Here is a 27,575-nt window from a genome sequence, read left to right as displayed (position 1 = left end):
TTTTGGAAAAACAAAACAAAACAGTGTTTTAAACATTTCTGTTGTTCTTTCCTCTGTTTCTGTTTGTTTCATTCCTCAGGCCCTGAGTTCGTGACAGAGCAGGGCTGCATTTTTGTGGGAATGGTGACAGATGATGTTGATGTGTCAGACCTGGTGGATACAATAGCTGCCCTGGGCAGGGACATAGAGGAGAGCGGGAAGGTAAGTCCTGCTTTCAGTTTGCAGAACGTTTGAAAATCTTTAGATGGCGTTTGCAGGTAATAACTTGTTCCCAGTTCTGATTCAGTCGTTGCTATATTGTTGCCAAAGCTGCTAATCTGTTTACATTAGCGTAACCATAGCTCTGCAGCTAGCTATAAGGTAGCACACTATTGTTTGTCAACTAGCACAAACTGACTAACCATCTAAACGTCTCTGATATTTCTGCCTTATTTTATATCTGAAGTTATAGCAGTGTTATATCTTTTTATTTGCTTTACTTTTTGTTCACTGATTTTAATAGATTTGAAAAAATCTGAACCATTTTTATCTCTGTTGTAACTCTCTACTTGTTTGCTTTTGGGAACTGAAGGAGCATTTGGCTAATGATACTTGACTTAATGAAGTGACAAATCTAAAAAGTGACAAATTCACTGAAATAAAGTGATCTCTTGCTTTTGATCTGAGAAAGCGGTTTCACGAAACCCTCGCCTGTTTGCATCCATCCTTTACATTACTGCCATCTTCTTGGCTGTTGTCACTGAAAGCTGCACTTCTTTTGTCTGTCTCCTGTTAACAATGATTTCAGCTGGGCAAGCTGAGAAGCCAGCAGCTTTTTTCATGCATGTGTGAATAGACCTCTGGTCTTTGAGGGTAAACTAGCTTGTGTGCTCTTACCATCTGCACAGATTAGCATATATGAGAAATCACTTAACTGAGTGAATTTAATAAACTTAACCAGTGTTCTGACAACACTCCATCTCTATTCTTCATCAGTATTTTTCATCTCCCTTCATAGATATTAATAGTGCATATAATGCAGCAGGTGCAGGCTTTTTTCGTTGTCAAATTTTATATCCAACTGTACCAAAGTGGCACACGCCTTACATCCTTGGGTTTACCTCTTTCATCTGGTTTAAAACCAAAGAAATCCCAAATTGGTGACTTTGTATTTTTTGGCAGCTAGTTCCTCAATGTTTGGACTTGTTCTGTGTTCTAAACACGCAAATCACTCTGTGCATGATTACATTGCTCCGCCCATCAGAAAGTCACCTGCATGAATGTACCCTATCATCATTTATTGGACTGATGAATGTCAGTTGGAAAAATTTTACATATCGCCCAACCTTATCCTAGACAGTTTAGGCTGATGTGATATAAAATAAATATCCAAGAATTCAAAAATTAATTTACTTAAGTTAGAGCTACATTCAAAGTTAATAAGATTGTTGCCTAGGGAAACTGTCATCTGGAATTTATGAATGGTCATTCATTGCTAATACTTTTATAACAACATGTCAAAATAGCTGGTACGAGTTGTACTCCAGGTTTGGCTGATTCTTCATTAATTACATTTACGTTTATAAAGCAGTGATTCTTTTCTGCTTAGGTGCTGCAGAACATGACAGAGGTGGTGAGGAAAGGCATCCTGGAGGCAGAGCTGCAGCTGCAAAAGGCTAACGAGGAGAAACTCATGGAGGAGGTGTGTGTGTATGTGCGCGCGTGTGTGTGTGTGCGCGCGTGTATGTGCGTGCACGCGTGTGCGCATGTTTGTAGTGGAGTAGGTAACTTAAGATCAGAGGTTAAATCATTCACAAGTGGATACAAGTACCAAAACTGGTGAGCCCAGCGTAAGCTGACTTTCAGGGTCTGAAATGAATGATAAGCTTCAAACATAGAGATGTTTTTTGTCTCCTCCTGTTCTCGGTCTGTGGATCCTTCACCTATAAGGTGAATGTGTTAGTGTAACTGCTTACATTAATCTGAAAACAGGGGTAAAGTGAAGAAGCAGTGCCTTTTATTTCAACCAAGATGGGTGTAGGGCATGTTACTACTCTAGGCATTTCCCATGAATGTCCACATCACCAAGGGGTTAAAAGGGTAATCCATCAACTGTGATAACACCTATATATTAAAATGTAAATTCCACTTTCCTCCAAACGGCAAAGATGGGAACAAATAGTGTTTGTTTAGTTGTTCCAATAAGGCAAAAAGCTCTCAATTTTAAGTTTGTCAGGAACCTCAGAATAATCAGTACCATTTATTTCACTGGGAAACCAATTAAAATAAAACCACAAGTTTCTATGTGCTGGATGCCTTTACACTGTGTGGCCGATATCAAGTCTCCGCTGAGATTTGGAAAGATGCATCAACTTGCAGGTACACAGAGACAAAGTCCAATCACTATTCCCATTAAACTCATGGGAATGGACGCAGTTAAAGAAATGTGAAAGCGATGTTGAATTTTCCGTTTGCATTTGTTTCACATGTCAAGTTCAACCCATGTTGCCCATACATAACTTAATGGTCACTAAAATTTGTACCTGTGATGTTTTTAATTTTGCTTTGGTTTTTTTTTGCAGTTTTACTATTTAAAACAAAAAAGTATTACTTAAAAACTTGTCAAGAGCCTCCCAAAGGAAAAAAAACAGAAATCGAGACAATCAGCTCTGAACTCCATTCAGTCTCTATCCAACGGTTGGAATTAAATGTTCCCTGTGTTGGAAGTAGCAGCTTTCTTTTTGTCTTCAGATTAATAGCTTCAGAGAGAAAAGCACAAGTTTTGGTGCTTGTATCCACTTTTGAAAAATTTGCTCGCTGCTTCACTGTGTGTTCCAGTACAGATGAATAAATGGGAGTGTGCCTAGACTGAGTTGTGTGTTGAAATGATGAATGGTAACTCCTGCTGTGTATTCTAGGGAATGCTGAGACAGCTTCCTGTGGTTGGCTCTGTGTTAAACTGGTTCTCTCCGATCCAAAGCTCCATAAAGGGACGGACATTCAGTCTTGCAGCAGGTAGAGCATTTCTCTGTTAGGACAGACTCATTCTGTGTCACCCACAAAGCTATTCTTGTTTCAACCACACGTTTATGTAGGTAAAGTGGAATACTTTGTTCTCAGGTTCTTCATTGAATGTTTCTTAGTTTCAGACTGAATTTAGAAGAAGAGCTTTTGAGAGATTTACATTTTCTGTTTTAAAAACTTTACAGCTTGAATTTAATTTGCTAACACCCGCCACGTTTCTTTGACTTGCTGTTTTAATCGATGTATTCTGTCAGCAGTTATTCCTGTTCCAGTTCCTTCGAGCATTTGAGTCACTGATTTCACATAAAAACTAATTGAGTTTAAATATAGCAAATCTACAGTATGTGTAACATACAGGCATTGAGTTGGTTAATGACTTGGGTGTTTTTAGGTTCTCTGGATTCCACAGAAGTGACTTACTCCACCAAAGCCCAAGCTGACAGGCCATCCCTGCAGGACACTCCCATTTCTTCATCAAAGAAACTGCCAGGTAAGCTAGTTCCTGCCTTTCACTCACACTCGCTCTGGTAAAAGCAGATCGCCAATAAAAGCACTTTGTGCAATATGTCTAGACTAACCACCACATAATAATTAACTTATCATTTCCAGTTGTCAGCTTTCTTGCTCAAGTGTAAGGTAACCTATTCTGCTTGTCCTTATTTGACTATGCATAAATCATCACTAAAGTTCAGCTTCAGACTCTCCAGACGCCAAGTTTCAGATCCAGGAGCCTCACCCCTGTGATGTTCGAGTCTGTTTGCAGAGGCAGTAATTTAGAAGAAAGTTCACTTAAAGAAAGAAGGTGCTAAAACCAGGCCTTGCTTCGTCCTCTGTGTGGAGCTAGCAGTGTAAGATAAAAATGATTCTTTTCAATCATACAAAGCTACTCTACAGTCTGTGGAGGTGGAAAAGAATAGGTCCTGTTTGAGTGTGTTATTGGTCTTCTTGCCAATACAAGGTGTAACAAAGTTTAGAGACATTGCCTATTAAAACTTAAATATGGACCGTCTCTATTTCAAGGTTGTGTGCGTGTGCATCTGGATTACTTCCAGGTCAGGTGCAATTTTCAGATTCCTGGAAACCCATTTCTGACCACTTGCATAGAGAGTAAACATACAGAGCTGGGTTTCAGAAAAGCTTTTTTTAGTTATTTGTGACATTCACAGGGTTGTTTTCCCATGAAATCATCTCAGTGTCAGACTGTACATAGAGAGGTCTATAAACATGCTGGTGTGTCTGAGGGAGAACACTTTACCGACTTTCAAGAGGCAAGAAGAAGAGGATGTTTTACCCTCTTCATGGCATTGCACACCAGCTTAGTGCATTAAACAGCCATACCATCACAAGCTTTGTCCAACATGATATACAAATTCATGTCTCCTATGTCACCATTTGGACACAGCGGAGAACATCCAGAAAGCATAGCAGAGGCACAAGTACAAGAGTCGGAAAAAGGACTTTGAGGAAGCAGAGGCGCTGAAAGCTGCACAACACCGTCTGGATAAAAATAGATACAAGATGACTTTTTCATTCTGAGAGCATTTTGATGAGCAAACCCACAAGTTTGCATGTCATGGTAATCTTTGTTGTTTCTATTATTTTGGTTTATATTTTTGTCACTGAATGCTTTCATTTGTTTTTCAAAGTTTCACCTCGAAAAGTAAATCCACATGACCATGATTTCATGGACCCCATTAGTACTTTGCATTTGGTCTCAGCATATTTAGTCCATTTCTCTCTTAAAGAATAGCTTCTTCTCTTTGAAAGATCTACGTTTCATCGTTAGAGAGCTTACAGCTTTATATCTTGACCAGTTTAGTGTTTTCATGAAATCAGCAGGTACTGATTTGTGTTGTACGTCACACTTGCCTTGTGCCACAGGTCAGAAGTTATTTCGACGTGCAGGCGCGAGCACAGATTTCACTGAAACCAGCTTCACACAGGCTGAGGCATCATTCCAGGAGGAAAATCCTACTGGGATCGGCAGCAGCATCAACCCTCCGATCTCTGCACCTACACCAGAGACACCACATCACACCTCAGGCGATTTGGTACCAGAGAAAAACCTGAAGTCGTCTTCTGAGATCGATGACTTGGAAGCCTCAGAAGAGATGCACCCTGAAGGCCAAGAGGCAGAAGGGAGCACAAGATAGGATGACTGTTTCTGCAGGTTTTCTAACCATCTTAGAGCAACCAGCCTAAAAGATGCTTTAAAAAAAGTTACTGTGTAAAATATAAATAAAAACAGAATGCAATGATTTGCAAATCTCAAACTCAGAACACAGAAAACATGTCAAATGTTTGAACTGAGAATATATCATTTTAAGAAAGATGCTAGCTCATTTTAAATGTAATGGCAGCAACGTGTCTCAAGTAGGGCAACAAAAGTCTGGAAAAGTGACACAAAGCAGGACAACTTGCAACTGCAGTAATTAACTGGCAACAATTCAGTAGCATGACTGGGTATGAAAAGAGCTTCTTAGATTGACAAAGTTTCTCTGAAGTAAACATGGACAGAGGTTCACCAATCTGCAAAAAACAGCTTTATTCTAAAATTATGGAGCAATTTGAGAATATCTCTGTGGCTAGCATTCCAAACAGTTCAGAACAAACAGAAAATACAGCAAAGACAACCCCAGGACTGTTGAGCAGATACTCTTCTTTCAGACAAGAATAGGGCAGCTCTCGTCTCCCAAAGGTCAAGCCTCCTCGTTTCCCAGACATTTACAGATTGTTAAAAGAAGCTGGGATGCTACTCAGTATGAACCTGTGCCAAATTCCAAGTTATGTTGCTGTCATCAAATTCAAAATGACTGTTGAATGTTTTCCATCAGATGTAGGTGCATTGAATTATGATCAGCTGAGGCAGTCATCAGTGCTACCTGTCAGTTGATTATAACGTTTTAGTGTAGATTTTTCTATCAAACGGGGGATGGGCTGGAGTTTCTGTCAGCTGATTCATCTGGTGTTGGATTACAGAGCAGAGGAGCAGCCATATTATAGATTTCTTTTCAGATTTCAAATAAAATATTTATTAGAACTCTGGAAATCAAGCAGCTTAAAGTTAGTTTTGACCCCCTTACTGTGAATGGTTGAAGCAAATGATATGCATGATATGCATATGTAAAATACCAACTGATATATTGCCTTCAAACATTCTCTTCATGTGTGCGTTAACATACAACAGTAAGAGTCAATTTGAATTTGACAGCAATAAACAATCTTTTCTATAAAAACATTTCCCCTATTAACAAACACAGTGCACATTAGCCAGAGCTGTGTGAAGCAGAATCTGATTATGGGACATGTGACATGTTCCCGTTTTTATTCACAAAATGTACTTTTGACTCTTCTCTTACCACAAGGGGTTGCTACAGAGCGATTTATGCCAGATGCCTTTCCTGACTCAGTCTCAAAGGGTATATGTGTATCCAGCTGGAATTGAACCAGCAAACTTTCACTTGCCAAGCAAAAGTGTGAACACTACACTAGAAAACTACTTTTTACACAATAATGGAACCTGAGCAAAAAGTGGGCTTCTGCCACAGAGAAGCTTTGCCTCAGGTATTCACTGTATGAGGGAGAATACTCTTCTCTCCAAAATATTATCCTTAAAATGTAAGTACTATATCAGAGGGACAATCGGGGTTAGGGTGCTTTGTTTTTTCAGTTTCACCGGTTGCCTGTATCTTATGTCTTACTCTTACTTACAGGCTACGTGAACATACTGTATGCATTTTCTTTTTTTTTTCTTTTTTTTTTAAACCTGTCCCGTTTGGCTCTTTTTGCCATCAGAATTATTGTCTAAAGGCGAAGAAAGATGCCCAACGGATTTACTTTACCAAATGGACCATCCCAGCCTTGCCGTAATGGTCCATTTGATTTACCTTTTATTGTTTATTTTATTTTATTTTTTTATTTTTACTTGCTAGATACGGGACAGGGGAAAAGAAAAGGGAGAAAGAAAGAGGGGCAAAAAAAAAAAAAAACAGCTGTATGCATTTTCTATTACTTACAAAATGGATTGTTTTCCTTGACTCTAAAGTAGCGCCTCAAATAATCATTTATGAAGAGGTTTTGTGTTTTATTATTTTATTATTAAAATTAGGTGACAGGAGAGGAAATGGTTATTTTTCCAGCTATTACTTTGGGGACACGTTTTTAAATGAATTGTACAAAAATAATTTAAGGTTTATGGTAGATGCACTATTGATGCTTTATTGAAACAGAAATTTAGCAAATGTCACAACACTAATCTTCAACCCTACCAATATAAAACGACATAAATCACTGGCAAACGTGACATGGTGGTTTTGCCTCTGCAAGAACAAAAGTCAAAACCCTAAATTTAGCTGGATGTTTTGAGCCCGGTGCTGGTGGAAGGTTTACTGTAAAGAGTAAAGAATGGTTGGAATGAAGATTAAAAACTAATTGCACTTATACTTTAGATCATTATTGTTCTGCTGTTTGCATTTAAATGAAATGAAGATTAATTTTATTGTTTTTGTTTTGGGTTTTTTGTTACAATTCTAATGCAAAAATAAGTTAACAACTTTCTATATTGAAAAAAGTCTTGAATAACTTGGTGTGATTACATCACCGTCTGGATGTTAGATGTGTTTGGAATGTTTTTCGTTTGTTCTTGTTGGTGTTTTTGAGCACAGAAATTCTTTCTTTGTAACGTCTGTCACCACATATCCAGCGTTCGGGTAATTTCTGATTAACTGTCTGATTTTTAGTCTTTCTTTGTTCAGTTGGGAGTTGATCATTAAACACAGCAGTCATGTTAATGATTCATGATCATTTGTAACTCAACCCGAGTCTTAACTGTGTCACAGACAGAGTAATAAGTTAAAGTCAATGAAAAGAAGAAAGAGAATGAAATTAATAAGAGGTAAAGTAAAACGTCTATGGCTCACTGGAGCTCTACAAGAGTCCTTCTAGAGCTAACTGTACTACTCCACACCCATCTTCAAATTCTTTGTAAGTGATCGCTCAGAAATACTTTGGACTGATTTATCATCACTCCAAGCGATGAGACAAGGGTACAAAAGTCTGGAAAAGCAAATAAAAACTGGGATTATATGTTCTGCACCAGAAAATCCGCTCAGGTCTGGGTGACATAAATTATCAGTGAGCGTGAGGGTCTGTGAAGATGTGTGTAGCTCTTTTTTATCATACTCTGCTGGGCCAAAAGAATTTACATTGCAATGTGACAGCTACGCACCTCAGACTGCAGATTTCAAATAACAATAACAGGAATGGCTACTTGATTCTACAGCCATTTGTATACAGCCTAATCTAGGCCTAAGTGATGCTAAAAACAGTTGGAGGATAATTTTGGAACTAATTCAGTTAATTGGCAGCATGTCAGTAACATGACTGGGTATTATGAAAAAAATCTTAGAGAGGCCGAGTTTCTCAGACATAAAGACGGGCAGATGTTCATCTTCTTTCAGGTGCTACCTTTAGAGGTTGCCAAAGCAGATCATCTGCCTCCATCTTCCTACTCTGTTACAACAACAATCTACATGTCATCCTTCATTATATCCATGAATGTTCTCTGTGGTTTTCTGCTTTTCCTCATGCCTGGCAACTCCATACTCAACATTAGTTCACTCTATTTACTCTCCATCCTCGATACATGTCCAGACCACCTCAGCCTTGTCTCTTGTTTACGCTGGTCCGAATCAGTTGATGAGTTTGTAAACATATAAGCTTTTTCCTGTGATTTGGTTTCTTTTCGCACAGAGAATCCAGGTGAACTGGAAGCCAACCACAATGTGTCACTACAAACCACATGAGAATGTTCAGTCCACTCATTGGGCAAAAGTGCATTGGGCCAGGGGCAACAATACATCAAACCAAGTCTCACTAACAACTTGTAAACCTACTCTTTTGCTTCTGTCAGGAATACGGTTCTGTGTTCTGGAGAACATGGAGAATTTCCATTCATTTTACAGCTAATTGCTAGCCCATACAGACCTTTTCATATCTATAGTACATTGCCACAAGTTTTTTTTCAGCTCAGACTTGCAATGTTGGTTGGTTCAAAGTGAAGTCAGATCACATTCACCCCATAAACAGACCGCTCCTGAGTTAAACTGGAACCACACCGAGATGAGCTCCTCCAAAGGGTCAGCTTCTTAAAAAAAGTTTTCTGTCTTTATATACCACTCTGAATTGAATAATTGGTTATTATTAATGTCTTCCAAATTGTTTCTTTTTGTCCCATCTCCCTCTCCTCACCCCCGGCAGACAGCTGCCCCTCCCTGAGCCTGGTTCTGCTGAAGATTTCTTCCTGTAGTTTTTCCTTCCCACTGTCACCAAGTGCTTGCTCATTTGGGGCCATCTGATTATTGGGGTTTCCTTGGTATAACTGTAAGGTCTTTACCACACAATATAAAGTGCGTGGAGGACTGATACTCTGACAAGGGACAAAAAGAGACAGCGACTATATATACACAAAAAGGTGATTAGGGAAGTGGAGACAGCTGGGAAAAACAAGACACGGCTGAACAAAATCACAACAGAAGAGACAAAACTCAAAAGGAAGCAAGACTCATGGCAATGCACAAGGAATAGAAATGACTAAAATAAAACAGGAAATGAGCTAAACAGGGGAACCACATAGAAATGACTGCCTGGGTTTGTGAACACAGTTTGCTGTGCCATGCACAAATGCAGATTAAAAGTCTTAGTCATGCAAAGAAAAAGTCATATGTGAAAATGCCACGATCCTCTCTGGGCCAAAGTTCATTTAAATGGATTGAGATAAAGCTCAAACCTGTTTAAAATTGGCATTCTTTTTAGGAAACATGAGACCACATCATTATTTTATGCAAACATAGGTTCTGCTTTTTTACATAGCAACAAGTAACTCAAAACATTATTTCTCAAAAGATCTTACCCTTTCAACTTTCTTCATCATGGAATTCTGTCCATGATGACACCATAAAGGAGATTTACAGATCTGCTTTATGGTGTCCAAGAAACCCAACGAACACCTGCCTCTGAACACCACTGATTGTGCTGCAAGATACTGAACACCACTGATTGTGCTGCAAGATACTGATCACTCTAAGCACGTTAGACTTCAAGCCACATTTTAAACATACATACATACAGCATTTTATCTGCTAGGAGAACATTCAAGTGCTCCTTAGAAATCTCACTGTCGTGGTGTAAAACCAGGAACCTTCTTCTACCCCACTCTCCCACTGTGGTGGCAGTCAACAAGACTGCACAAAAAATGTAGTGGAGAGGTGCATTCTGAGTGAAGGAAGAACAGTTAAGGCAATTTTCTTTGAATGTGAAATACAACATAGTGCTTTATAGAGCATACTTTTCAAACCACCTCCCCTGGAGTCTCTGCAGCAACTCCATATATTGAGCCCTTTTTAGAATGTTACTCTGCTGCTGTTAGTTCAAAAAACCTACACAAAAATTAATTAATTAATAAAAAAAAAAACCCTGCCGAGTTGACCTTTGAGACCTGCTTTAGCAGATATCACAATATAGCAAAACGTTTTGTAGCAGTCTTAACAGTCTTTATTGATTGACCTTCAGATAACCTTCTGACAGATGCCTTTAACTTCAGAGATTATCTTAGACAGTCTGTTGGTGATATTCACTTTGGTGACTTTAGCCAAAGAGCAAAGGTTGAACATCTGTGTAGACAACTTTTGCTTGTAGTGTAACTAATAGCACAGTGCCCAAATATTAGATAAGACAAATGCTTTATTTATCCCATTTTGGGGATTTTTTGTTTTGCAGTTGTTTCTTACAGATGCTTATCTGTGAGACAGATAACAGTATGCAGTTTCCCTCTGTTGTCCTTGTGGTGGTGGAGCTTAATCAGTCTGTTAAAAAGTGCTCTCTACTCCTGGCAAATGGTGCAGATGATGGTCAGGATTATCCATGAGGAGAATGGTTTGTTCAGTGACCCTCTCTTCACTACAGCTTTAAAAGTGTCCACTTTGCAGCCAATCGCAGAGCTTGGTTCCTGATCAGTTTATCCAGTCTGTAGTCAACAGTTCCGATGCTGCTCCCCAGAAAACCACAGCAAAGTGCTTCACTAAGCACTAAGTGACAAAAAAACCCAAAGCAATAAAAAGCTGCAATTCTCCATCACTTTGGTGTACACACTAAATCTTCCTTTGAGAATAGAGCCTCCTCTTCCCCTTTGCAAATACAGCCTGTGTATTTGTCTTGAAATTCAATCGGTTGTTGATGTCGATGCCGAGGTGCTTGATCCAGCCCCATGATAGACATGGTTCCTGTAGCCATCCTCTCTCTGGTCTAGTGCTTTGAACCAACCACTTCAGAATCATTAGACTTTTTAAAGAAACTTGTCAAAACTCAGCTCTTCAAAAAACTTCAAGCTTTTTTGCTCAATTATATACTTTTATTTACACAATTTATTTATGCTACAGTGCGCCAGAAGAAGCACTCAAAGCGCTTTAGGCTACATACGTCATTCTCCTATTCACACAACACCCAATTGTTGCCGTGACAAGACAATAAAAAGGCACAGTGATGATTAATAAATTAATGACAGTGTCCTTCCGTTTCCACTCCTTTTTCCACTCTCATGCCAGCAGAGACTCTTTTGATTGGCTGCTATTTAACAGCCAATCTCGTCGATCTTAGAAAGCTTTTTTTTCTTTTCTCTAGAAATTCTTTAAAGTATCTCATTGAAAACAATAATTATTTATCCTGTTGGGATTTTTCATTTCAACGAAATGTATAATTCTCAGCGTAACTTTAGATTGAAAAAACAAAGTCTCTCGGACTGACAATAAGCCCCTCCTCTTGTACGGAGCAGCCCTCGCTCCTGGTGGATGTTGTCAGGGTGGGCGGAGTCTCTGGCTTTGCAGAAATCGAGGAGACCGCTTCTTTGCAACAGCAGTGGTGCCGGCAGTTTTACGTGTGGATCTTGCTGTTGTCACTGGATCATCAGTAAGTGTTCTCAAAGCCTTTATCATTTTCACATGGGTAGCTTAGATGAGATCACAATCGCTGTGTGTGGAACTGGCACATCGTGATTGTGTCAGGTCTGTTAAACGTCAGTGCACTGGGATCTGCAGCAGCCTGCAGCAGCCTCGACTGGATAGCTTTTAATGAAACGTCTGTCTCGTTTTAACATATTACTAGTTTGGATTGGCCAGCCTATTCCGATTCATGAACCTCCAATCTCTGTGTGAACCAGCCAGAACCAGTGGGATCCAGATTTTTCAGAAGAGCGGAATGGCAGTAGCACACACATACTGTCTTTATTGTCCTGGTTTATGGCAGCTCCAGTCTGCAGCAAAGGGCGACCGTGTAATCAATACCTTGTTTACATGTATTCAAATCAGGACTCTTCACAGCGACTCCTAAACGCATCAAACATGTACTGCGACATGAACGAATTTAAAGGTTATCAGAATAACGATATATAAAAGAAGGTGTTTTCGCTGTCATTACCGACACGAGACACAGATTTATTTTGTTCTGGTTGTTCTTAGATAAATACTTGCTGTATAACTGAAGTAAGGAGTTTAAATGTTTTATTTTATAGATTATTGGCCCAGATTTGTATCACAATGATAAACAGAGAAAACATAATCGCGTTATGTCTGTGTAACATTTTATGTACAAACGAGTAGCTGAAAAAAGTTCCTCTGATGTTTTTCCTTAATAATTTCTTTAAATTGGGATTGCTCAAAAATATGATGTGCATTCTGTCAATAAAATAAAAGCAGGTAAATCACTTTTATGAATCGGGACATATTAAAATGTAATCTGGTCTTAAATTTGGGTATATAGAAACAGTAAACCTGAACGATATACATATATTGGTTGTATCATTGTTTATCTATCTATCTATCTATATATATATATATATATATATATATATATATATATATATATATATATATATATATATATATATATATATATATATATATGAATAACAAAACATAAATCAAAATGCCATTACTTATTTAGAAAACGTAATCAATGCTGAAGTGGTGTGTTAAAAACTAAGTTCATCCTTACTTCCATAGGAATAAGAAGTATCTGCTGCTCCTCTGTTCCATTCTAAGAACGCACAAAATTACTTTCCAGTGTTATGCAGATGATACTTAGTATTGTCTGTTGCATGTTGTGGTTAGCCACTTCTTTCTGTTTCGTCTTAGGTTTTAACTGGAACATGGATGCGAGAGCATATTACTCCTCACTGCACTGCCTGTTTGAGGGTCCATTTTAAGATTTTACTTTATTTGTTTGTTTGTTTTAAATTCTTTATTTAAGAACAGTGTCAGTCAGAAATGGTACAAAAAGTTTCCACCACACATTATTATACAAAGTTCTACCACAATGTGTTTATGTGTTTCCAGTTTCCAGGTTGTTTCTAGCTCAGAGGGTGACACTGCAGGGAGAAAGATTGCTGTCAAAGACATGATACTGTTATCTGTTGGATTGGCAAATACGACCAAGAAAAGTCATTATTTTATATGTGAAGTCACAGTTTCAGATTTGACACTTGAAGTGTCTGAATCTGACATAACCCAGAAAGTTTTTCCACCTGTGAATGAGTAAAAGACAACTTATCTTCCAGCCTTATAAAAACTGCAGTGTCTCCGACATTGAGCATTTGGGTTCTTATATTTGTTTTGATGTAGGGTTTTGAAATGTGTCATCACGGTCTTCCAACAATGCTCTCTCCAAGTCCGATATTAGTTGAAGACCATTGGCATTTGCCAATACTACCCCAGGCTTCCTCTGATCGTCTAACCCCCACCTCACACTCCCATTTCTCTTTGACAAATGAAGTATTGACATTGTTAGCAAAGGAGAGCGTATTGTATAGTTTATTTATCCCTTTAGTTAAAGTTTTATTCAAAGCAAGGTTTTTAATTTTTTGGAACTCTCATTCTGATGTTGTTAAATTTACAGGAGTACGATTCTGGACGTAATAGTTCTGCAATTAAAGATATTTTTAAAAATAGTTTTGCTCCAAACTGCATCCTGTAAAAAGAAAAGGCTATGAAATTTACCCTGTTGTGTGAATGAAATATAGGTCCTAAGTAAGGATTCAAGTTTCAGTTAGTAGTTTCTTTCCATTTAACTTTGTTGTCTTTATTGCACCAATGGAGTAGAGGAATTGATTGTGCTGCAAGGTAGTAGCTTCTTCAGCATGGTAGAGCCATCCCTTCTTTCTTTTCCTAGCTGCAACACGCTGAAACTGATTCTAGGTTTCTTTCCCTGCCACATAATCCATTTGTCCCAATTGCTAAACTGATTATCGCTTATGTCTACCGATAGGATTCAAGGAATGTATGAAAGGCAGGGGAGGATATTCATGTTGACAGCGATAATCTTTGTGTTTAGATTTTAAAATGGTATAAGGTTCCATCTTTGCAAGTTTGATTTTATTTAATAGGATAAGGGATTGTGATTGGCTTGTGAAAGTTTTGTTGGGTAGTTAAGCAATTCAGCATCCCAACAGAGATTGAAGCTGTAGCTGTTCTTTGAGTCAATACATTTTAATGTCAAAGCCTGTGTTTTTCATGTATTGATTTTGTAACCTGACAGTTTTCCAAAGAAAGCCAAAACTCTGTAAAAACTCTGTTTCTGGCTCCGTCAGGAAAACAACAACTTTGCTGCCTTATTAATTGTCTCAGGGGCTCAATGAACAACACAAAGAGGAGAGGGTGATGATCACTTTCATTTCAGCCTAAAGTGTTACTGCATTAGGTGCTCGCTGCCTCTCAAACGAGATCACAAAATAGATTGCAATGCGTGTAATAATGCGTGTGCGTGATTGCATTATGGCTTGTTTCTGCAGTTATATATAGACTGGTTTTATGGTTGCTGGTTTACCAATCAGCTGTGAGTGTATGACATAATTGTAGGCTCCATGAATGGTTTATAAAGTCAGCAGGTCAACATCATTTCTTCCTCTGAATGAGCCACTGTGTGGTCTGTAATAAAAAAAAAAAATATATATATATATATATATATATATATTTTTTTTTTTTTTTCACGGCACCTCTCAACTTTTAATGTTGAATATTTTGCATATTAAACCCCATTGTTTTTTTGTTTTTGTTTTTTTTTCTAAAATCATGCATCATTTTGGACTTCTTTGGTCTCAGTCCAGGGAAAACGAGTGAGAGAATGACATTTCAGTGTGCTTTCATATCTCTAGAAGCTATTTTGGTATTAGGAAGCTTTGTGAATACAGGAGACCCTGTTGTTGCCTAGACAAGGCAACTTCTAGCCCCATCCCTAATTGCAATGTAGACATTGTTAGCATTACTACATGTTTGCGTACGTTTTTGTTTACACCCCTTAATTAAGAAAGCATGAAAACTCTGTTATCATCTCAGAATGCAGTTGAAATTAGGCTTAATTTAAACAGCTCAGTGTCATCATTGACAGTTTTGGGGGTTTTTCCTCCCACTTGATTTTCCTTTCTTTCTTTTTTTAAGACTGCTCCAGCCCCACCTATAAGGTGCACTAAATATTTAAAGCATTTAAGGATTTAATTCTCATGCTACTGCTTTATCTAGAACTTTGGGAAGGAAATAGGAGAATGGATATTAGCTTATTTTTTTCAGCTTAGGTTTGCTGCACCTTTAAAACAATTGGAAACTACGGATGGGAATCAGGAACCGGTTCTTGTAGAAAACTGGTTCTCTGTAGTGTAATTCTTTGAAATTTATAGTCTGCTTGCCTGTCAGTCTTGCTGTTCAGTTCCACTTGCCACTTGCATACTACAGTCAGCTACTTTCAGTTCGTGTGTCGCACACCTGTAACACACAAAAGTTATATCCACACTGTGTTGCAGCGTGGATATAACTATTTACTGATTACTTCTCCAATCCCGTTACTTTACTGATTACTTTTTCAAAAGTAATTAGTTACTTATTACTTAGTTACTTTTAAAAAACATGATACACAACCTGAATACGTAATAAAGCAATAGACCTTTCAGCCCAATTCTATTTCTTCTGCATAATCCATCATATAAAATTGGCTCAAATGAAAAAGTCTCTTTTAAAAAATTGTTTTATGAGTTTTAATCTTTTAACTTTATGCACTTTGCATTAAGCAAATATGAAATTATATGCAACAGTCTTTCACTTAAGAAATTAGTTTAATATTTAAACCTATTTTCTGCATATTCCAGCATATAAAATAAATAAAACTCAGCAAACAATAAATAGAATCAAAGATTCAGCAGCACCGAGTCCTGTCGCTCTTAAATCTGTTGTCAGCTGTTTAGCAGGAGTGGGGCGGGTGGAGGTTTTCCTGGTGCAACAGTGGTCATGTCAGTGGGGGGATCCCAATTTAAGGCCTTTATCTTTAAGAGTCTTTGAGATATTTGTGTTCAAACAGCCTGCAGAGGTCTGAAAGTGGACTGACACACCAGAAGGTTGAGCAGAAGGCTTGGATGATTTGACTTGGAATGACTTGGAACCTCCAAACATTAATGACCTCTGATTTCTTAAGTACTTAACACAGTTGGTTTGCCTGGCCTATTTTACATAACATAGTGTCGAGTTGTTCTCTCAATGGGTTAAAATTTTGAATTTTGAAGATCTTGATTTACAAATAGAATACTAGCATAGTGAAACAATAGACAGAGTGCACAAGTGAGATGAAGAGGAGATTTCAGGCATGATGGAGTGGGCGGAGACAAGTGTAAGGGGTGATTTGTGAATTTGTGACAGAGGGTTTACAAGATGGGAGTGAGATATGCTATGATATATGGTTTAAAGACGGTGGCAACAAAATAACAGGAGGCAGAACTGGGGGTATAGCGGATTTGAAGATGCTAAGAATTTCCCTGAGAGTGACCAGGATTAGAAATGCGTATATCAGAAGGACAACTCAGGTCGCGAGGCTAGGCAGAGATGGTTTGTGGTGCAGAGGAGGGAATAAGGTGTCAGCAGAGAATCTGCAGAGAATGTTAAGTTTCTTGGAACTCTAGCCCATAGCTATAATCTATATTGTATACATTGCTGTGCAAAAGTCTTAAGCCCCCTAGACTAGACTCCATTGATTGCATTTTCATCCAAGTATTAAAACTTATATAATAGAGGCCCAACTATTAGTACAGTTTGTGCCGGCAGGACTGACAAGAAACCACATGCTTTTGCAGAGCATGCTTTTGCAGGTGCAAAGTGAAACTAAGCAGAGTGTTTGATCGAAACTTAAAGTGTGGGTGACGTCAAGATGGAGTAAATGGTAAATGGCCTGTATTTATATAGCGCTTTACTAGTCCTTAAGGACCCCAAAGCGCTTTACATATCCAGTCATCCACACATTCACACACTGGTGATGGCAGCTACATTGTAGCCACAGCTGCCCTGGGGCGCACTGACAGAGGTGAGGCTGCCGGACACTGGCGCCACCGGGCCCTCTGACCACCACCAGTAGGCAACGGGTGAAGTGTCCTGCCCAAGGACACAACGACCGAGACTGTCCAAGCTGGGGCTCGAACCGGCAACCTTCCGATTACAAGGCGAACTCCCAACTCTTGAGCCACGATCGTATATAAATATAACTAGGCTTCCTGTTTGTGCTTTAGACCTGGGGTTGTGTGTGTTGTGTCAGGTCTCCATATCCGGATATGTAAAATAAAGATCATTTTTAAAGTAATAAGACCACTTCTGAGCTGCGTCTTTTTGGCCGTAAAGAATGCAAAGAACCGGAATTTAATAAATCCTTTGTACACCACCACTGTGGCGGCATGCAGAGATTAAAATATACATTTACATAATATTTGGAGGCGGTGCGGTTAACAGTAACATTTACTTTGTTGTTGATGCTAACATGGATGTGACAGTTGGTGTTTGCCTTAATCAGAGGATGTATCTTTTTGTGAGTAGGTGTATACTGACTTCAGAATTCATAGAGGTCCTTGTTCTGTTTCAGAATTCATACCACAGCCTTATGTAGTATTTTAGGCGCTCAGAACAAAAACATTTCATATATTTACATTTCCCTTAAAAGTCACAAATATTGTTAGTTTCATTAAATACATTCAGTGTTAGTAGCTGTGCTTTGGATTTCTTAGCTGCTGTATTCAATAATACCACCGCACAGCTGATTACACAACAGATTTGTTGTCAAAGTAAGTTCAGTTTGTTTAAGGACAGGGCAGAAATGCTGCAGGTTTAGGCAAAACAAACAAACAATCACACAAAAACTGTAAATATAATTCAGATGTTCTGGAGAACAGTTAGATTTTTTTGGTTTTCTTCACTTCTTTATTTTCTTCTTACTCAATAAATTACTGTCAAAACAACCTAGATGCTTTAAACTGTCCTCACATGTGAAACTAACCCGAAGCCTCATGAAAACAGGCATAACCAAATGTGACTGAAAATAAAGCGTTTGCATTTTTTCTGTCTATTCTCATCTTAATGATGTGGTGAAAGTTGTTTTATAAACCTTAGCTGTAGTACCTTCATAGTAGCCATTAAAATTCATCTAGATCTGCAGAGGTTGTTAAGCAGTGCTGAAAATTGTAATCATTTGTGACTTATATTGAGTTACTGTAATTCCATATTTTCCAGTTCCAAAAACCTTTCTTATGCCTGGTCTGTAGCACGTTGGATCTGTTTCTCTGTCACCCTATCAGCCCTGCCACCATTTATTTGGTTTTGTTTTTTGGTGGGTTTTCTTACACTTCACAGCTGGACATTCTGGTGAACTTTGGATCATTGTCTGCATAACCCTTCAGGGTTTGAGCTGATGATTGAACTGTTTCTTATTGTTAAATTATGACCCAACTGAGCCGTCTAGTTCTTTAGATGTTTCTCTGGGTTCTTTTGTAACCTCCTGGATGAGTCATTGATGTAGTCTTGAAATAATTTTGGCAGAGATGATTTTTAACATAGCTGGTTCCTGCCAGTCACAACGGATAGCTGTCCCTCCCGGAGTCTGGTTCTGCTGGAGTTCTCTTCTTGGTAACTATTAACAGCAGTCTCACTTGATGTCGTGCCTACTTATTTCAGACAACTCCAGCAGTACATTCTCTGATTTAAAAACCTATTTTGAAGCTGCCTTTTCTTTCAAATATTTAAGAGAAAACTGTACTCTTAAACATCAGACTGTGTTTCTGGATGTTTCCCAAACTGGTTTTAAAACCGTCTAAAGCACAAAATCTGTATTTTTATGAATTCTTAATGATCTTTTACTACTTTTTAGGTGACTTTGACTTTCTTGTGCTCTGCTGCTTTAGACACAATAGACCACACTCATGGTTCATTAAAACACTATGTGGGCCTTAAAAGTATAGCCTTGGAGTGGTTTAGGTTCTTTTAACACATAGAACCTTCTTACCATCTTGGTGATCTATGTCATATGGAGTCCCACAAAGATCAGTTCTCTGGCTAATCCTTTTTTCCCTTTACCTTCAGTGCCTACCTTTACCTTTTTTCTTTTTTTTTTTAAAAGATGGCCTTCCATATTTCTATGTGCCTGGCACGCATGCCTATAAAAAGAAATGTCATCTCCCTTAAACACTCCAGTAATGGTTTAGGGGAGATGTATGAAAACATGGAAAGCTTTAAATTTTAAATAATTTCAGTGAAAGTCAGATTGATGTCATTATGTTCTGACCCAGCAGTGCCTGTGCTGCTCCTCTCTTGGACTTGTAACAAACCTTGGTGTGAAACAAGACTGTAATTTTAGACTAGATAAGAAAGATTCTTTCATTAAAGCATTTATCACTTTAGTCCATTATCCAGAACCAAATCCACGTTATTTTTTTAAAGTTTTTGAGCATCTCCTTCATGCTCTGATCACAATGCATTTGGACTATTATAATGCACTTTATGTTGCAATGTTTTTTTTGGTCAGTCCAAAATGCTGTAGTTTTTCTCTTAACTGGTACTCACAAGCATAAGCACATCCTGTTGTCCCTCCACTGGCTCCCTGTTCATTTTTGAATATTTGATCAGTTTTAAGACCTTTAATGCATCAGCACCACTGACTCCATCTGTAGGAGTCCTTAAAACCTGGATGAACAGCAGGGATGATCAAGCTTTTTCAGGTATTATCCCGAATTTGTGGAATGATCTCATTGCCCATGTTAGGATGGCCCAATTACTGCCTGTTTTAAAACTCTTTTTTTTATTCCTCTGCGTTTGACTCTGAATAACTCAGCATTTCACTTTTTTTTTCATTGCCTTTTAAAAAATTAGTTTATTGATTTGTTGTGTGGTATTTTGGTGCTTAGTTCAACATATTGCAAAACTCTTTAGAAAGGGTTCTACAAATAAAATTGGATTAAAAAAAGGGAGTCTTGCCTTTCCAGTGGTTACATAGTTCCTTTATGGTTCTGACTCCATGAGTAATGTTAAAATATACACAACTGTCCTAGAGAAATGGAAAAAAAATTATTATTTTCATGTATACAATGTACTATTTGTAGGTGCTGGATTTTACTGCACATTTTATTGCACACATATTACTCCTTCCTATAGCTTTATTGTTGAACAATTAAGGTCTTCACCTTACAATATTAAGCACCTTGAGGTGACTGTTGTTGTTATTATAAATAAAATAAAATTGAATTGAACTTTAATTTTATTACTGAGTGGGACCAAAAATATCACATATAGAATCACCACTCCCATTCATTAAAAAAATGCATAAACAAAAGGTTTGCTCACACTTCCATTACCTGATATTACTGCGGCATTAACAGGATTAACACTGGTTTCTGCCACCAAAGCTCTGAACAACATTAGTGCTAATTTACATTTTGGATACAGAAAGGGGAAAAAACATTGACCTATATAGAAAAATGAATGGATATTCACAGAGTTGAAATCATCCAACAGTACTTAGTGTATATGTTTCCCAGTTTGCTTGTGCAGGAAGATTTAAATGTGCTGAAATCTTTGTCATTTTTATTCAGAATGCCATGTCTCATGTTTTTACATAAACTAAATTTTAATCATAAATCTAAGATAAAACCTTTAACCCTCGAACTGGTGCAGGTTTTTAAAATAATGACCAGACCAAATATCTTCACTCCAGTGGTTTAAAACCCTATCGTTGACACACACACACACACACACACACACACACGTCAAACATGTCAAACATGTCAAACACCAGCTACTCTTGTTCTATAATTTAATTTTCCTGACAAAATCATTTGTTCCCCTGAATAAAGTAGAACACCCTTATGGCTTTTTATGTTTTTATGTTTATAATCCATGAATTTTTAACAAATGATTGTTTCATAGAGAACATCGGATCTGGGATTCTTCATATGTAAGCAGGCTTTATAAATAAAATCAATCTGATCAATATGGTTTTCATGTTCAGCAAATGCTAATTAAACTTAAAGTGATTGTTGCGTGGCATAAATTTGTCAACTATTAGGAGAAATATTATATGCTCCACTTCTGTGATCTTACTCAGTGGAAACAAGAAACACACAAATGTGTCTTTATATTCATTTAGCGCCTGGGCTGTTGCCATAGTGACAGGGTGGTAATGTCAGTTGCATTTTAACTTGGTTCTTTTCACTGGGAAATAGCAATGACTGAACAACATGAACCTGTGATAGTCATGTATTTTACTTTTATGTGAACAACACCCACAGCGCTTGACTAGGAAAGTAAATGAAGAGTTACAGTGTTTAAAGAGCGTCTGAACCACTCGTTAACAACCTCGATTGCATCAAGTGCTCAAAGGAGATATTTCTGAACAACTTTAAACATGTTTGTTTGTCTCAGTAACCCAGGAAAGTAAAACTTCCCATAATTACTTTTACTTAGCATTATTATGAATGGGGCCTCAACATAAATTAATAATCCACAACTAAAATCCATATGATTTTAACTATTTCATTTGACAGTAGTGCTGCTGAATTCCTGTTGAGTTCAGATTTCAGCTTATTACAGTGCAGACTGTGAACTTCTTCTCCCCCTTTGGCATGTGAAGATGTAGTCTTGTGTAACTTTCACAATCAAAACCAGTTTTTTCCAGTTCATGAGGCGTTGCCAAGAAACCGTCTGTCTGTGCATGCATGTCTTTGTATGTTGTGCTTGCAGTGTGCAAGCGCCAAGGTTTTCTAGCCTGTGAAAGCAGATAACTGGATTTTTCCTGTTCCTGCAGACAGTGTTACATAACACATGATGAATGAGGAGAAAGTGCATACAGCCATCCCTGCCTTTGCCTCACTCAACCCTTAGTTCTTTTTATCATAGAATACTATTGTCATAGTAGTTAAAGTGCTACTCTCTACCTTAAAAAAGTAACAAATATTTTAACAAAAAGTTCTGTTAGTGGGCTTGCCTAAATTTTAACATCATCAAACTCTCAAACACCCTTGAATAATACTATATGAATATAATATAGTGTTCCCAGTAAATCACCACTGTCTAATAGTAGGTCTGGGGAGCCATAGCCCCCAGGACATTAAGCAGGCATGGAGGAGATCCAGGCCACAGACATCTAGTGGACCATGAGAGCCCAAGAAGGACCTCCGCAGGGGCAGTCACGCCATCCACCTAGAGCTGAGGAGTGCCTTGGACGAGGGTGACCCAGCAGCCAAGGTGCAGCCGGAGGGAGCTGGGTGTGAAGACCCCATCCCTCACTCCGCCCGCTGATATGTGGTGTAGATGGATGCTGTTCTTAAGTGCATTTAAAACAGAGGAGGGGCATGGTGGCACTGACCCTCTGCCAGATAACAGCTGGCCCCTCCCAAGAATCCTCAATGTCTACATGTATTTAAAATTCAGAGGTGGGCAAACCCGATGACACACCAACCAGGACCCAAGCCCCCAAAGCCCAATCAGAACCCCCGTCCGGAGGCGGAGCAGCCCCAGAACCCCAAGACCCCAAGTCCGCCCCGGACCTACCCAGGAGCACCTAGCAGGCCGGTAACCTACGTCCGTCAGCGCAGACCCTCCCCCAGCCCTGCCACACGCAGCCCCCAGAAAAACCACCCAAGAGCCACCAGAGCCCCATCCAGGTCTGAATTTTACATTTCAGACACTTTGATAAGTCTTCACTTGTTGTTCCTAGAGTATTTAAAAGTAGAATGGGAGGGAGAGCCTTCAGTTTTCAGGCCCCTCTTCTGTGGAACCAGCTTCCAGTTTGGATTCAGGAGACAGACACTATCTCTACTTTCAAGGTTAGGCTTAAAACTTTCCTTTTTGCTAAAGCATATAGTTAGGGCTGGACCAGGTGACCCTGAATCCTCCCTTAGTTATGCTGCAATAGACGTAGGCTGCCGGGGATTCCCATGATGCATTGAGTTTTTCCTTTCCAGTCACCTTCTCACTCACTATGTGTTAATAGACCTCTCTGCATCGAATCATATCTGTTATTAATCTCTGTCTCTCTTCCACAGCATGTCTTTCATCCTGTTTTCCTTCTTTCACCCCAACCGGTCGCAGCAGATGGCCGCCCCTCCCTGAGCCTGGTTCTGCCGGAGGTTTCTTCCTGTTAAAAGGGAGTTTTTCCTTCCCACTGTCGCCAAAGTGCTTGCTCATAGGGGGTCATATGATATGATTGTTGGGTTTTTCTCTGTATTTATTATTGTGCTATCTACTGTACAATATAAAGCGCCTTGAGGCGACTTTTGTTGTGATTTGGCGCTATATAAATAAAATTGAATTGAATTGAATTGAATGTCCACCACCAAAACCTATGAACTGGTGGACAGAACCAAAGCATGTGGATGTAATCGTTAGGTGTATTGCCTTGACAGTGTGACCTGTATAGTGCACTCCATGTAGTATTTTGTACTGTATTAATTATAGATTGGGATTTCTAATCAATGGAAAGGTTTCTAAGCATACCTGAGACCAGAAGTTTTGGTCTAAGCTGACTGATAGATCCGCTTCCCATTGTGCAATAGAAAGGGGATATTGATTCATCTGTTTTGGAGAGTGTCCTGTATGTTTTAGACAGTAGTTTGAGAGTTTTGAGATTAAGGAAATGTACCACACTTGGTGGTGTTTGGTCATGATGTTTAAGTTTCTTTTTTACTGTAGATTTAATTTGTTGATATTCTAAAAAATCTATTCTTGTCGATCCCATACTGTTAAACTAGTCTATCAAACAGAATACTCTGTTCCTTCTAATATATGTTCCAAGTATTTAATTCCTTTACAACTCCAATCTGGGAAGTGAATTATATTATTGTTCTGTAGTATGTCAGGGTTGTTCCAGATGGGTGTATGTTTGGAATTAATGAAGACTTATTTTTAGAAACTCCCACCATGCTGTCAGAGAAGAGCTGATGTTGATGCTTTTAAAGCAACATGTTGTTTGATGTTTGAACTAATGAATGGTAGGGTCGCAATCTCTATATTATTGCATAGTGCCCGGGCTCATCTAACAGGGTGTGTTTTAGCCATCCTGAGATGAACTGTAGGCTGTTGGCTAAGAAGTAGTTTTGAAAGTTAGGCAGATCTAATCCTCCTTTGTCCTCGGTCGTTTGTTGCATTTTTAAGCTAATACACAGGGGTTTATCTTTCCAAAGGATTCCAGAGATCTGAACCAGTCTGGTGATGGTTTACTCGGGATCATTTAAAAATAAATAATTGATTCTTGGCAACTCTTAAAAAAGAGTTTATTAATGTAACTACCTCAGAGAGAGTGTTTTGTGAGTGTTGGAGGAAAAGCAACGCATCATCCACATAGAGACTGATTTTATGTTCTACATTCTTGCATTTTATGCCCTTAATTACTGTACCCTGTCTAACTGCTGCTCAAGTGGTTCGATAAAAATTGCAAACAGTGAAGGGGAGAGTGGGCATCCCTGCCTGGTGCCCCTCAGGAGACAGAACCTGGAGGATGTCTGGTCATTTGTTCTGACACAAGCTGTTGGGGAATTATGTCATATTTAAAACCAGTTTATGAAAGAGTTTCCAAAACCAAATTTGTGTAAAGTTGCAAATAAAAATTTCCAGTTCACTCTGTCAAACGCTTTTTCTGCATCTAGAGACAATATTGTGGTTTCAATGTTTTTACTGCATGAATAGTCTATTAAATTAAGTGATCTACATGTATTTGTTGATGAGTGCCTACCTTTTATGAAACCAGTTTGGTCAGGATATATTATGAGGGAGGTTTTCTTCTCTAATCTCTTTTAGAGAGCTTTGCAGATTATTTTCATGTCAACCTTGATAAGGGATATTGGACAATAGCTGGTGGGAAGAACAGGGTCTTTGCCTGGTTTTAGCAGGAGACGTTGGCAGAATTCATATTTGTTGGTAGTCTGCCATTTTCTTATATTTCCTGTAACATTGTGTGGAACACTGCTGCCAGAATTCTGCTGGAAATCCATCTGGACCTGCAGCCTTATTATTGAGCATACTTTCCAGGGCTTACTGGAGTTCACCTGATGTCAGCGGTGAATCCAGTGCTGTTGCTTGACTTATATATAAAAATAAAATTTATGTTCGATTTTTTTTCCATTCAGTAGTGTGCAAACAACTCAAGAGCTCTTGTAATATACATATTCACATAATTGTAACTGTAATGTAATTACTAAATTTAATACGTAATATGTTACTACGTTACTGAAGAATGTAATGTGTTTACAGTAACACATTGCTTTGGAATGTGTTACACTGTAGACAGGTCAAGCAGAGTGTGGCACTGGAAGTAACGACACAAACACTTGTGTGTGGGAGGGGTTTGGTAAGGAGAAGGAAAAAATACTTTCATATGTGTACAGCGAGGCTGGGGTCCTACAGAATTCAGTTAAATATGGTCGGGTGTGGAAGGAATGCTTAACAGGTTTCCACAGAAGAAGCATAGTTTAGGGATGAAGGGGAATACTCACCCATCACTGGATGTGAAGTCACTGAAAAACCTCATTTTGGTCCAAAATCACAAACTATTTGAAGCCATTTGCAATTATTTTGATTGGTCATTTTCTACCCTGTGTTTGTTTTTATGTTCTGGTGATTATTAAATTAAAGAGTTGTGGCTCTCTCTCCATTCATTTAGATAGGGGCTTCAAGATACCCCAGGATTTAATCCAAGATTGCATAGATATGAGACTTGCTGCTAGAAGGACTTTGTAAAAAAACCTACACTTTTGACTCCTCTGCTGTGGCAGATGCCACATTCTTGTTTATTTAATAAAGTTAATGTGCTTTTTTTGTTTGTTTTTTTGCACCTCTCTGTTCTCTCTGATCCCCCCTTCCCTACCCCCTTCTTCCCCTTTCCCTCTTTCTTTCCTTTGTTTTTATAGGTGACTTGGAGACGTTAGAAGCTGAGCACAGTTTTTGCCTGTCTCTCACACTTTTTGACTGTGGCTGTTTTGCCATGGCAACCTCCTTGATCAGTCGTCAGCTGGCTTTCTCTCTGCAGAAAAACGTGTGGCTCAGTGCTTCAGGTAAATCTAGCACTACACCAGATCCTTGTTTTCCAGTCAGGATATAACATTCAGTAGGTAAAGATGTGTTACCAGTGTTGGAGATTGTCTTAAAACTGTTTGGACCGTTGTGTAAATTAATCTTATTCTTCCAGCCATATTAGTGCCACAGCTAATAAGCTAAGCTTTTCCACATGTGAGGAATGTATTGCTTATTTCAAAGTAACTTTAAGAATTTTCAGATGATTTTTTTTAATTGAAATGTCTCATCTGAAAATAAAATTTTAATACCTCTCATGGGTAAAGCAGTGAAAGCAGAATAGCATTGTGTAATCAGTGTAAATGTTTAAACTGAAGGAGGATGTGCTTATCAATACACATGTTTGTGCTTTTCCAAGATGAGTGACTGAGTGGTGTGTCAAAGGTCTTCTGTCCATAACCACGAAGCCAGACATACTGCTGTAAATTATTCACTACACATGGGACACTATTGCGTTGGCAAAATCTGTCTACAGACAGCTGCTGTTATCCGATAAACTGGATTTGTGACAGGTTTTGCTACAGAAGGCGTCTCCATAAAGGCTGTTTTATATAGTAAAACCATGTGAAAGAGGAAGCTGTCTATACTGTATAATATGGCTATAAATAATGAATGCATTACAACAACTGTGGATTTAAAGTTGAAGCTCTGCACTTCAAGATGTGATTGAAGTACAGACTTATTTTGTTAATTTTAATTCCAGTCTGGTTGTGTGCAGAAGCAAAATCACAAAAAAGTGTTGCTGTTCCCAAGCGTGTGGACTAACTATATATAAATGTGTGTTTTGGAGCAACTAAATTTATCTCAAGAAAGTGTTCACCTGCAACTGCTTCATAAACAGTCGGTATAAATGTCCAGCGGAGCACTGATATGAGCTTTAAACCTTATCTTTGCTTGTTTGATAGTAGATCAACTAACAGCCTAGTCATCCATGAGAAGCTATTTCAGTTCACTGAACTTGTTGCTGTAACCGCTAGCTCAGTAAAGATGACCCCAAATTGTCCAGAACCAGTAAGAACTAGTTTCTGGGCTTATCCTGTTTTTCAACTGTGAGTCAGAGTTACCGGGATAGAGGACACTGTAACGGTCGGGGCAGATACTATGGATTTTGTTGTATAGTTGTTTGAGATATAACTATGGAAAAATATAAATTTCCTTATTTGCTCCCAA

General features: G+C 38.5%; 2 protein-coding genes across 3 annotated transcripts in view; both read left to right on the top strand.

Moving 5' to 3' along the window:
• Positions 1-7,023, top strand: part of pdxdc1 (pyridoxal-dependent decarboxylase domain containing 1) — a 36,897-nt gene extending 29,874 nt beyond the window's left edge. For both annotated transcript variants that reach the window (XM_063471070.1, XM_063471069.1), the window contains exons 19-23: positions 80-201; positions 1,589-1,681; positions 2,898-2,994; positions 3,395-3,493; positions 4,885-7,023. In XM_063471070.1, coding sequence (XP_063327140.1) covers positions 80-201; positions 1,589-1,681; positions 2,898-2,994; positions 3,395-3,493; positions 4,885-5,156 — 683 coding nt within the window. In that variant the 3' untranslated portion in view covers positions 5,157-7,023. The remainder of the gene's footprint in view (positions 1-79; positions 202-1,588; positions 1,682-2,897; positions 2,995-3,394; positions 3,494-4,884) is intronic.
• A 4,819-nt stretch (positions 7,024-11,842) lies between these two features.
• abat (4-aminobutyrate aminotransferase) overlaps positions 11,843-27,575 on the top strand; it is a 36,839-nt gene continuing 21,106 nt past the window's right edge. Inside the window, exons 1-2 of the mRNA XM_063471080.1 lie at positions 11,843-11,964; positions 26,243-26,386. Coding sequence (XP_063327150.1) covers positions 11,847-11,964; positions 26,243-26,386 — 262 coding nt within the window. The 5' untranslated portion in view covers positions 11,843-11,846. The remainder of the gene's footprint in view (positions 11,965-26,242; positions 26,387-27,575) is intronic.

Source organism: Pelmatolapia mariae, linkage group LG4, assembly GCF_036321145.2.
Source record: "Pelmatolapia mariae isolate MD_Pm_ZW linkage group LG4, Pm_UMD_F_2, whole genome shotgun sequence".
Taxonomy (NCBI): domain Eukaryota; kingdom Metazoa; phylum Chordata; class Actinopteri; order Cichliformes; family Cichlidae; genus Pelmatolapia; species Pelmatolapia mariae.
This window is presented reverse-complemented; position numbering and strand designations above follow the sequence as displayed.